Source organism: Sander vitreus, unplaced genomic scaffold (genome assembly GCF_031162955.1).
Source record: "Sander vitreus isolate 19-12246 unplaced genomic scaffold, sanVit1 ctg529_0, whole genome shotgun sequence".
Classification (NCBI taxonomy): domain Eukaryota; kingdom Metazoa; phylum Chordata; class Actinopteri; order Perciformes; family Percidae; genus Sander; species Sander vitreus.
In genome coordinates this window covers 25,522-36,529 of record NW_027595628.1, presented here as the reverse complement: position 1 = coordinate 36,529, position 11,008 = coordinate 25,522, and the positions used below count along the sequence as shown (strand labels likewise).

The window sequence follows — 11,008 nt, the reverse complement described above, 5'->3', positions numbered from 1 at the left end:
AAACAATGGTTGTGTTCAGAGAAACCATGGAAATGAACGGAGCCAGAGCAGGGAGCAGACTGAAAGAAGAGGGAGTTAGCTAGCTAGCTAGTAAAGTAAAAAGTTAAGATTAGCTAAACTAAATGTGGCGGTGGTTGGAACAGACTTCTGGGGGCGAGAAGAGGAACGAGGCAGGGGCTGAGGATATCGACAGAGAAACTAAGAAAAGAAAATGTAATGCCAAATGGCTGACGGGTCGTGAATGGCTTGTGTTTGATCATGAAAATGTCGTCATGTTTTGTCAGGATTGCCGCATGTACGCGAAAGAAAAAAAAAAACGAACAATTTCGTGGTAGGAACTACTAATTTTAAAGTCGAGGCAGTAAAGGACCATGAGAGTGCCCGAAGTCATCAGGAGAGCCTAAGGATTAAAACTGCCAAGACAGGCCGTATTGAAGAGAGCCTTGCTGGGAGAAGCCTCGCTTTATTGAAGACGTCTGAGTTGGAGAAGATGCAGCTACTTTTTCGAAATGCCCACGCCATCGGAAAAAAGGGCAGGCCTTTCACCACCGTGGTAAAGTTAGTTTTATATTGGACATTGGATATTCAACACATTAGAGAAATCAATTCTTTGGCTAGCCATTTTGACCTATTCATGTCAAACCACTTTTGGTGAACTCAGCTAACTCCCCTACACATTGCACAAAGCTTATTTTTTCAAAAAACCCATCATTTGATTTTATAGATATTTTTTAATGTAAAGAAATGCTATAAATCTATTATGTGGCTTGACCTTTTGACCTATTCATGTCAAACCACTTTTGAAAGACGCTTTGTGCAATGTGTAGGGGAGTTAGCTGAGTTTAGCAAAAATGGTTTTATATGAATAGGTCAAAATGGCAAGCCAAATAATAGATTTTTCGAATGTGTCGAATATCCAATGTCCAATATAAAACTAACTTTACCACGGTCCTTTCACCGACTTCGCATGGATGTGTGACTAAGTGAATTAACGTTACTATTTACATGTTTCAGAAACAGTGCATTTAATATGATTCAGAGTGCTTCCATAGACACAGATGAAACTTTAAAAAGTTTCAAAAAGAAGAAACTAAATCTCACTGAAATGTACTTTGTTGTAGGCACTAACAGTGGCTTCATTTACATAAAAAATTAATTTCAGGGTGGAGAGGAAGAAAGGCTTGAAGATAGGAGAGACATACCCAAATGACTACCAGGCAAAGGAGTTCATTCACTACATAGCAGAGGAAGAGAGAAGAAAGATGAGGGCAAGATTATCAGATGGCAAGTTCATCTCGGTCATGTCAGATGGATCCCTGGACAGTGCAGTGATGGAAGAAGAAATGGTCTCCATCAGGAGTGCCAGTGAGGGGAAGGTCAAAGTTGATTTTGTCGGGGTAAAAGCTGTCTCAAAGCCAGATGCTACAAATATAGCTGAAGCAGTGTGCAGTATAATGGAAAGTGGAGTCAGCACTGATTGGAAGAACAAGCTAGTGGCAATCACCACAGATGGAGCATCTGTAATGACAGGAGTAAACAATGGTGTAGTTACAAAACTGCGTGCAGACAGACCAAATGTGCTGGGGATCCACTGCATGGCCCATAAGCTAGAACTTGCCTTTTCAGACGGAATAAGGAAAAATGTGATGGCCAGGAAAGTTGAGGACCTGTTGAGTGGACTCTACACCTTATATCATAAGAGGGGAGTGAACAGGGCCAGCCTAAAGCAACACTTCAGGGAGCTCCACATGAAGGCTTTGATGCCAACCAGAGTAGGTGGAACCCGGTGGCTACCACATCTCTTCAAAGCACTTGACCATTTTCTCAGGGGATATGCTGCACTGTAAAACCTTTTACCGTAAATTTACAGTAATATACTGGCAGCAGCTTCGCCAGTAAACTACTGTTTATTTACAGTAAGCATACTGTATTTTAAAACTACAGTACTTAACTGTAAACAGGTTTACAGTTACTAACTGTAGATGAATTTACAGTAATATACTGGCAGCAGCTTCACCAGTAAACTACTGTTTATTTACAGTAGGCATACTGTATTTTAAATTTAAGGTATTTTACTGTAAATAGACATACAGTTTCTTACTGTATTATTTGAATTTACTGTATTTTACTGGCAGCTGCTTCGCCAGTATTACACTGTAAATCTAAAATATCCTTTTATGTTCATGTCTTTTTTTATTTACTGTAAATAAACATTATTGAATTTGTTTTACATTTATACACTTGTGTTGGCAGCATAAAAAAATACTATTATAAAAATCTCAAAATACTGCAGCTTTAAATTCTACGTTAGGGAAGACTGCAATAAATAGTCAGTCCTAAATAACAATGAAAAAAGGCAAGATTCAAAATCTAATTAACTCTTTATTTATACTGTAGCAAATATCACATGAGTATACAGCACGTTTAAAGAATGGTACAGCAGACTTTGCAGTTTTGTGAACTGTATCAAAGCCGTAGCAGAAAAAGTTAACACCAGTTTTGTGGCGTGTTCGAACATACGCACCAGAAGAAAAAAACAAAGGCACTCGTCTACGTGCAATGGAAAATTTGTCTATCATTAGCAGTCTAAATCATCTGAGGCAGACTGACCCCGAGCTACAAGGTTGTAAAAGAAAGAGGTCCTTATGAAATCAAACTTGCATTCAGAAAAACATGTTTTATGCGCGATCCTATGGAGAAAAATTACACTACCCACAATCCTAAGCGTAACAGCAATGTCTCTGATTGGTCCAACTTGCTGTTACCATAGACATGTTTACCGTATCCACAAAACCGCGAATGGCTAGAGCGAGCCTCTACTATTGAACATCTATGATAGTTTCTCTACACAGTATTGTAATTTGTTTTCAAAATGTTTTTTGTGCTGAATCAAATGTTTTATAATCACCAAAACTAGTAACTCATCTTGTAGCTGGTTGGCTCAGTTCCAGGGTTAAAACTGAAGCTGATGCCTTTCAGCAAGCATAGAAGGCAGGTTCTTGAAGTTGTGTAGTTTGCGAGCACACTGTTTAAAATAGGTATGATTACTCTCAAATCAAAGCGTTCATAGGCGTATGAGAGGCCCAAAACAAATGGTAAGATCTTGGTAATGTGACACATAATGGTGCTTCGGCTTCAATGGACTATCTGGAAAAGCTTCTTTTCGGCTGACTAAATACTCCTCTGTCAGAACTTTCAAGTGGGCTATCTGACCAGTGGTTATCGTTGGAGCACAGATCAGTTCAACAATGTGTCTGAGTTACAGCACCAGTTGCCAAATATTGTAGTTCATCGGATTATAAATCTTGTCCCCAATCAAGACTGGCAGAAGTCTAAGAAGACACCAATTCTGCACTGCATGTCCACTTAGTTTCTCACTTCCAGGATTGACATCACTTGGTTTATTGTTGGCGTCACGAAATCACGAAAGTGATTAATGCGGCGGTTTAGTTTGATGTAAGTAAATTGCTTCTGCTAATGTAATGAGGTGTCTGATATACAGGGCCAGGTCGTATGATATAACACCTTCAAAAAGATCATGGCCTATGCAAGGAGGTAGCCCAGGTTGGCATACATGGAAGAAGGAAAGTTCATTCAATTTTGAATCAAATTTAATGCCGGCAGATGAATCGGAGTTTGCTGCAACATTTTGCTGCACATGGCCATTGTACGATTCAACTGTCCTGGCTGAGGCCTTCGCCAAGGGGCAGGTAAGAAATGTCTTACCATCAATATCACAGAATCTGCAGAAGTAAATACTCCTGCTAAAATTCTCATTGAAACCACCAATATTGTGTGATCCCAGGTTATCACCAGCAATGGCACACAGTGTGCCTTTGTGCACCTTTCCATCAGACAAGGTCACACCATTTTCCTCTAGCTCTTTTAGATCTGTTACAAGTGAGCTAAATACTTTGTCTTGGCCAAAGTACTTAAAATCCTGCTCTCTACATAATAAAACCAGCTGCATTTGATCCATACTTGACCGGTTGTGGGAGGCAACATCGGCCAGTGTAAAGTAAACAGCAAGAATCTTATGCTTCTTTTTCCCCAAGCCTAGTGGATTTGCAACCTCAAAGGCATCCTGATATAGTATGAGGCCCACGGAGTTGGCATCGGATTTAAATAATGCATGCTCTGTCACATTGGTACCATCCCACACATCCTCCAGTGTATCTTTCGGCTGAGCTGAGGAGCTCACCTGCTCCTTACGTGAATAAACCTGTTGCCTGACTGATTCACACTGAAAAAGTGACTTGAGTGTCTCTTTCACAGGCACATACTGGGCAAAGCATTCTTTTCCTGACTCATTCTGACCCAGACAGAGAGGAACTGGTTCAACATATCTGAACTGATTTTTGAAAATTGTTTTTCTTCTTTTATCAGTTTTTAATGTACCAGAGTTGCATGCCTGGAATAGGTCTTCTGATTTGATGCTATCTAAAATGTTGTTAATATCCCCCTTTGAGATTCCCCGGGCTACCAACTTCTCTGCAAGCTTATGGAATACATTAGATTGGCTGATATCATGTATGCCCTGGAAATCCTCAATAATGGACTGTATGACTGAAGATGGTAATAACAGCTTTGCCTGCAGTTTAAGATAAAACAATGCCAAACTGTTCAAGAAAACGGACTCATCTACATGCTCAGGAAAAACCTCTGAACGCTCCCCCTCTGTATCACCATTATCGTTGCCAGCCAACATGTCTGCCTGCCTACCCATGACTTCTGTCTGTTCACTCAAGCCTTCGACCTGCTCGCTGACACACTCCATCTGAATATTTGCTCGTCTTTCTGAAGTCAGATGGCTTGCAACACCTCCCACTGTACTTTTTTTGTGCGTCCTTGACAAATGTGATGAAAATGTAGACACCACAGAGAATATTTTATCACAGTTTGTATGTGGACAAGAAACTGACCTGCCTTCTCTAATATGGCTCTTTAAATGAGAGAAGAAATTTTAAATATTGTCACACTTGACGGTGCAAAAATCCACATGACAAGACAGTATTGTTTCATGGCCAACAAAATGACTTGTAGCATTAACGTTACCAGATGGCCTTTTTATTTTTATCTGGGTGATCTCTATATACATGAGTTTTGACAATTAGGTAGGGCACATCTAAAGGATAGGTTAGGGACATTCCTGTGAATTTTCAATTTTCCAACAAATGCAAATTTTGTGTCACAGTCATGACCACAGAGTTGAAAAAGTAACATTTTGAAATGTTCGTTAGCTAAAAAAAGAAGAAAAAAGTCTGTTAACTAAAGTTAGTTTTAGATGGGAAAAGGAGCAAATATGAAGCCACTGAGTTTACAATAGAACCGTTTCAAATGTTCGTTAACAAAAACAAAATCTGTCCAAAAGTATTTTTGAAAAATACAAATATGAAGCCACCCAATTGACAATAAAACCGTTTGAGTTAGATCGATAACACGTCAATAGTATATCTTCGTTTGCACAAAAAAAGTCTGTTATCTAAAGTTATAGTTTTAGAAGTAAACCCAGGAAAATATGACTAAACAATGTTCATTAGCAAAAAAAAAAAGTCTGCCTAAAGTTAAAAAAAAAAAAAAATAATACAAATACGAAGCCACAAAATTGACAATGAAACCGTTTGAAAATAGGTCAATATTATAACGTTCTCTTCTTTTGCACAAAAGTCCGTTATCTAGCTAAAGTTCTAGTTTTAGGAGAAAACCCGAGTAAATATGAGACCACAAAAAAGTCTGTAAGGTTACAGTAACTTTAGTTGAAGAAGAAAAAAAAGAGCAAATATGAGATTCAGCATAGGGTTGAGGATTCTTTTTGTTTCATTTTTAAAGATCTCGCTCCAAAATGTCTGTACAGTATAAAGTTAGGCTCACTGAGGAAAATCCTCTAACCGTAGCTAACTAATTGTGTTAGTGGTAACGTTAGTGACCGTGACCTGTCAGCTAACGTTAGCTAACATTAACTGAAGCTTAACTTTACTAGCTAGCTAGCTAGCTAGCTTAACGTTAATGTGATCTTCTGCCTTATCTGACAAAAAATAAATCGATAAAACTATCCTTAGTAACATTTCAAGGCATGCAGGCAAACAAAAAGATTTTGAAACTTACATAAATGTTGAAAAAAATGCTGAATCGCCTCCTCTTGATGCAGCTGCTACTGTCCATGTGCTTTCCTTCTCAGAGACTGATACGCATCACCGACCGAGTCCGAGCCATTCACCGTGAGAAAAAGTCTCACGGATCTCTTGTGTCCTTCCCCCTCCCACACACACACACACACACACACACACACACACAAATAATAGACACACTCTTTGCCGTAAGATATAGTCCTGTTATATGCTAAATATTTTCTCACTAATTATTAGCTGCTAATTTTTTTTCCCTTAAAGCATAATTTGGAAAGAGTAGCAACAGTGAAATGTGCTGCATGTCTTAAAATAGACTGGTCAGAAAAATAAATATGTTCAAATTCAAAGTGTAATTCCCGCTTTTTTCTTTATTTTCCCGAGATGCACTGCGATTAACAGTAAATCCCTTTAATCTGCAACATTCTGAGATGGTGCGGTAATATCATTATTTTCTCCCAGAATGCATTGCCACTTACAGTATGATCCTGTATAACATTAAAACAGTAAGATACTGTGATTTTAGCTGTACATTTACATCAAAGGTTTACAGTGTAGAGCATCAGGTATGTGAAAACATGGAGGCCACAATAACAACCTAAATCAACGTTAGCAAAATATACTAATAAATCGAAAATGTTTCCGGTGAAATTAAATATTTAACTAATATGCACATTCAAAATGCATCTCGAAACATTTAGATTTAACATTTAATATTTTAGATTCAACATCCATCATTGACCTTGTATATAAATGTTTGGTTTTTTTTGGTTGCTAATCAGTTGTTTGTATTTGTGTGATCGTATGTCTGTAAAAGGAATCTGTAGGAATGTAAAACGCTCCAGTCATATTTCTTTTGGTGGTTTCTTTATTTGGCATTTTAGTTAACACATGGAGTCAACATGTAATTTGGACGTGTGACAAATGTGTTGTGAGACATTGAGATTTATTAAATGAAAACCCTGAACACCTTTTTGCACTTTTATGATCTTTGTTCTTGTCCATTTGTAAGCAGCCTCACATGTTTACAGACTATATATGTAGCATAATCTGGACCGGTAAGAACTTTTTAAGTCTTAAGTTGAATGATGTGTGATATGTGCCTCTTTGTTGTTTTCCCATATGTGTGTATGAGGACTGTACTGCAAAAAAAATCTACCTCTGGGTACAAATAAAGTAACTTGAACTTGAACTTGAACTATGTGTTCTTTACCGCGGCTATTAGCAACAAGTATTAGCGAAATCAGAAAACATTTACACATTTTTGGCTTGACATTTGAGGAGCAACTCTAGATGGCAGAGTAATGACACCTGGTGTTCAGTACTTCTAATGACACAATCATATTCTCAGACGCATATCTCAATTTGATCATTCAAAATAAAGCAACTTTTTAGCTGTATTATCAAATTTATACTGCTTCCACTAATCTCTGCCCCCATCTTTTTTAATATCAACAATAAATTTGGATCAATATAATGCTGTTATGAAATATAGGTCTGAGATAAGAAAACATGAAATACAAATTGTTTTAGCATCTTTATTATTATCAGAAATTACAAAACATAACACGCAACTCATCATCAAAAAATGGAAGCGTTACATTCTTGATGCTGTAGTTGCTGTGTTTGAACTGCAGGGGGCAATGTGTAATTACATTTCTAACAGAACGAAAAAGGAACCGTCTCCTTATTCACCCTCAGAAAAGACATTCACTGGACCAAGGAAATGAAGAGAAATATTTCATTTACATGTTTTTTTGTCTTTGCATTTTTTTTCCTTCAAGAGTCAGTTCGAAAACGACTGAAGATCAGAATCAAAGCAACCTCTCATCCCCAAAAAACAAATATGTGTGAGTATTATTATTATTAGCATCACCAGTAGCCCATTTCCTCATTGTCTAATGTGCTAAACCTTGCATTTACCTCGGCCTAATATATAATATTTTACTTTCTCACTTTCATCTTTAATAGCCTTTATCTATACTCTTTTTCACACACTTACTCTTTCATTGCCTTTACAAAAAACACCCCATACGCGTCATCAACCCCCAGCTTCATGTCCTGAGGCAATGTGTAAACCTCCAGCCTGATCAGGTTGTAGCCGCTCTCCTTCAAACTAGCACAGAGCTGGGCCTCATTCACTGGGACCGTAGGGATCTTTACCCCAGCCCCCCCAAAATAGTAACTCATTCCCAGAGTTCCGATGAGCAGGAGGTGGCCACCGGGCCGCAGGAGCCTCCCAATGTGGCCCAGGGCCCTGGTGAAGGAAGCCAGATCAGGGCTGGCACTCTCCAGACAGAAGCAGGACACAAGACAGTCGGCCCCTGCTGAAGGAAGGGCGTCATGGGCCAGAGGCTGAGGGCGGTGCACGTCAATGGGTACAATGTCCACGATGACCTGACGTAGTCTGGCAGCCTTCTCTGTCCATGCTGAGGGCCTGTTAGAATCACCAAATTAGATCAAAACAGCTATTGTAAATGCACACAGCATGTATCTGCACTAGTCATGTCATTCATACTGTGTGTTGACTCAGAAGCACACTGCATTGCATGATAGTGATGTAGGTGTTCATTAGCTATGGTCATAGCTCTAGGGATGACATTGAAGGTCTGTTGGTCACTCGGTCCACCACTTTGGTCCTGATTGAAATATCTTAGCAACTTTTGCATGATTTGCCATGAAATTTTGTACAGGCATACATGGTCCTCAGAGGATGAATCATAAGAGCTGTATGATCCCCTGACCTCTCATCCAGTGCCACCATCTACTGGATGAATTGGTCCAACATTTGGTACAGACATTCATGGTTCCCAAATCATGTTTCCTACTGACTTCCTACTCAGACTTTTCATCTACAGTAGCACCAGGTCAAACATCTAAATGTGTCCATAACTTACTGCTTGATGTCCAAATACTTACAAAACTAATGATATTGTCATCAGCCTCAGCTGTACTTTGCACTTTTATTATTGTCACAGTAGGCGCAGTACGAGGATGACTCATAGCTCAAAAAGAGGGCCAGAATAAAACGTGAGATCTTGTGACCCTTGAAAGAAGATGACGGATTCATTTTTAGAATTATGAAACCAATTATGGTGTTACCACAAGGAGGGAGGAAGTAGAAAAAGGAACTCTAGAATGCTATGTAAAAATCTATGTAAAGTGAAAAGAGTAGCATTCTTATTTTCTCTCTATAGAACACCATACATTACAAATTATAAACCGTTTCCTGATGATGATACTAATTAAACATTGAGCCATTCGTAGTGAGTGATATTTCAAGATATCTCAAGTCTTTAAAACGGAGTTTATAGGGATCTGGTCGTACCGTCGTCCCTCCAGCTTGCAGACGTGCTGCAGGTATGGTGTCCAGTCCAGGCTGCAGCCTCCCTCGTCCTGGAGCCAGCTCCTCAGCTCCTGCCTGTTGACCTCCAGGAAATCTGTGAGGAGCACCTTGTTGAAAACCTCACAGCCACTCAGCACCTGGTACAAGGTGGGACCCGAACCTATGTCCACCAGCAGCTCACCACTCACATCGCCTGGAAAGGTAAGAGAGAGAGAGAGAGAGGAGAAGTAAGACTCTGAGAAAGAGCTAATTGAGAGTTCTTTACCAAAATGCCTTGATTAATATGCAGCTTCTATTCAAATATCTCCACAGAGTTATTGAATGATCATAGCTTCCGAAATATTGATAAAATGAAAATGATTTTAGGGAAGAGTGCTTGGATTATAAAGAAAGATTGCAAAGAGGAAGAGAAAGGACAGGCAAATGTTTTATGTGAAAACTTCAAAAGGTATCTGGTATTAGCATCTGTTACTTTGTCTACACTTTGTCCTTTATTTTACTTCATCACCTTAATTCTTCAACAATTTCATTAAAGTTAAATAAAAAATAAATAAAACAAACCCTTCACACTGTTATAACTACGGACAGTGTCACATACTGTATTCTGGAATCACTTGTTGCACCAATTTGCTGAGATTATATCAAATTTCTGAAAGAAGAACTTTTTTGATGGCACCAAATTCAAAATGAATACATTTATTTGACATTTTATACAGTTGTCCCTTTAATTGAGCCTGACATGTTTGGTATGTTTGGAAATCTTGAGTTGTACAAAAACAAAGATCTTTGGGTTTTAACAGTGTTTGGACCCACCTTAAATCTATATAATAAATAGAATAAAGGTGTATTCACCGACTTTTGAGAGTGAGAATAACGGAGAACAAACAAAGTGTTTGTCTCCAAAAATGCCCAACATCTGAAACATTTGCCTCTGACAGAAATCAAATTATTAGTGTTGAATTAAATATACACATATATTATTATTGCAACCAATGACCTATTTTAATAAACACCATCGACATAAGAGATTATCATCATAATCAGGCATTATGTTTAACTCAATTTAAAAGCTTTTTATTGAGCATCAACTGTTTCTGGAATGAAGTTGATGACGATGACCCATCACCCGTCTCCTTACCTTCAGTGAAAGCTCTATGCAGGCATGCCAGTTTCCACAGCACAACGCAGTCCTTTCTTTCAAAATCAGCCCGTGGTGGAGTGTAGTTATTCTGCAGATACGCTGCAGGATCAAATCCCTGGTAGCAGGCTGCCATGGCCGCCACTCCATTCTCTGCTCCCTTTTCTTCCATCCTCCTGTTGTCTTTGTGACTCTACCTAACACCTCTGTTTAGTGGTCAGCCTTATATACCTGTGTATATCTGGGTGTGTCTGTGTCATTTTGTGTGTGTCTGTGCTTTGGGCTACTCTGAGTTTCATGGCCAGAGATGGCAATCTTGTTTTTGGGCGTGTTACACTCAGAATAGCATTTGTTCTGCCCTGAGGCGCAAACAAACAATAGACCAGTTTTGTCTCAAGA

At 38.8% G+C, this 11,008-nt stretch overlaps 1 protein-coding gene across 1 annotated transcript; it reads right to left on the bottom strand.

The window, feature by feature from the left end:
* Nucleotides 1–7,649: 7,649 nt before the first annotated feature.
* On the bottom strand, nucleotides 7,650–10,802 carry LOC144514284 (phenylethanolamine N-methyltransferase-like). The gene is made up of 3 exons (XM_078245467.1): nucleotides 10,610–10,802; nucleotides 9,454–9,664; nucleotides 7,650–8,562 (listed from the first exon to the last, which is right to left on the bottom strand). The coding sequence occupies exons 1-3, from the start codon at nucleotides 10,779–10,781 to the stop codon at nucleotides 8,124–8,126; spliced, it is 822 nt and encodes a 273-aa protein (XP_078101593.1). The 5' UTR covers nucleotides 10,782–10,802; the 3' UTR covers nucleotides 7,650–8,123.
* Nucleotides 10,803–11,008: the final 206 nt, after the last annotated feature.

Bases quoted from the DNA above. Each gene is read 5' to 3' on its own strand.
- LOC144514284 (XM_078245467.1), bottom strand. From the start codon at position 10,781: ATGGAAGAAAAGGGAGCAGAGAATGGAGTGGCGGCCATGGCAGCCTGC. The intron at 9,665-10,609 runs GTAAGGAGACGG...TTACCTTTCCAG, and splicing joins GCATAGAGCTTTCACTGAAG to GCGATGTGAGTGGTGAGCTG. The intron at 8,563-9,453 runs GTACGACCAGAT...TGATTCTAACAG, and splicing joins TGCAAGCTGGAGGGACGACG to GCCCTCAGCATGGACAGAGA.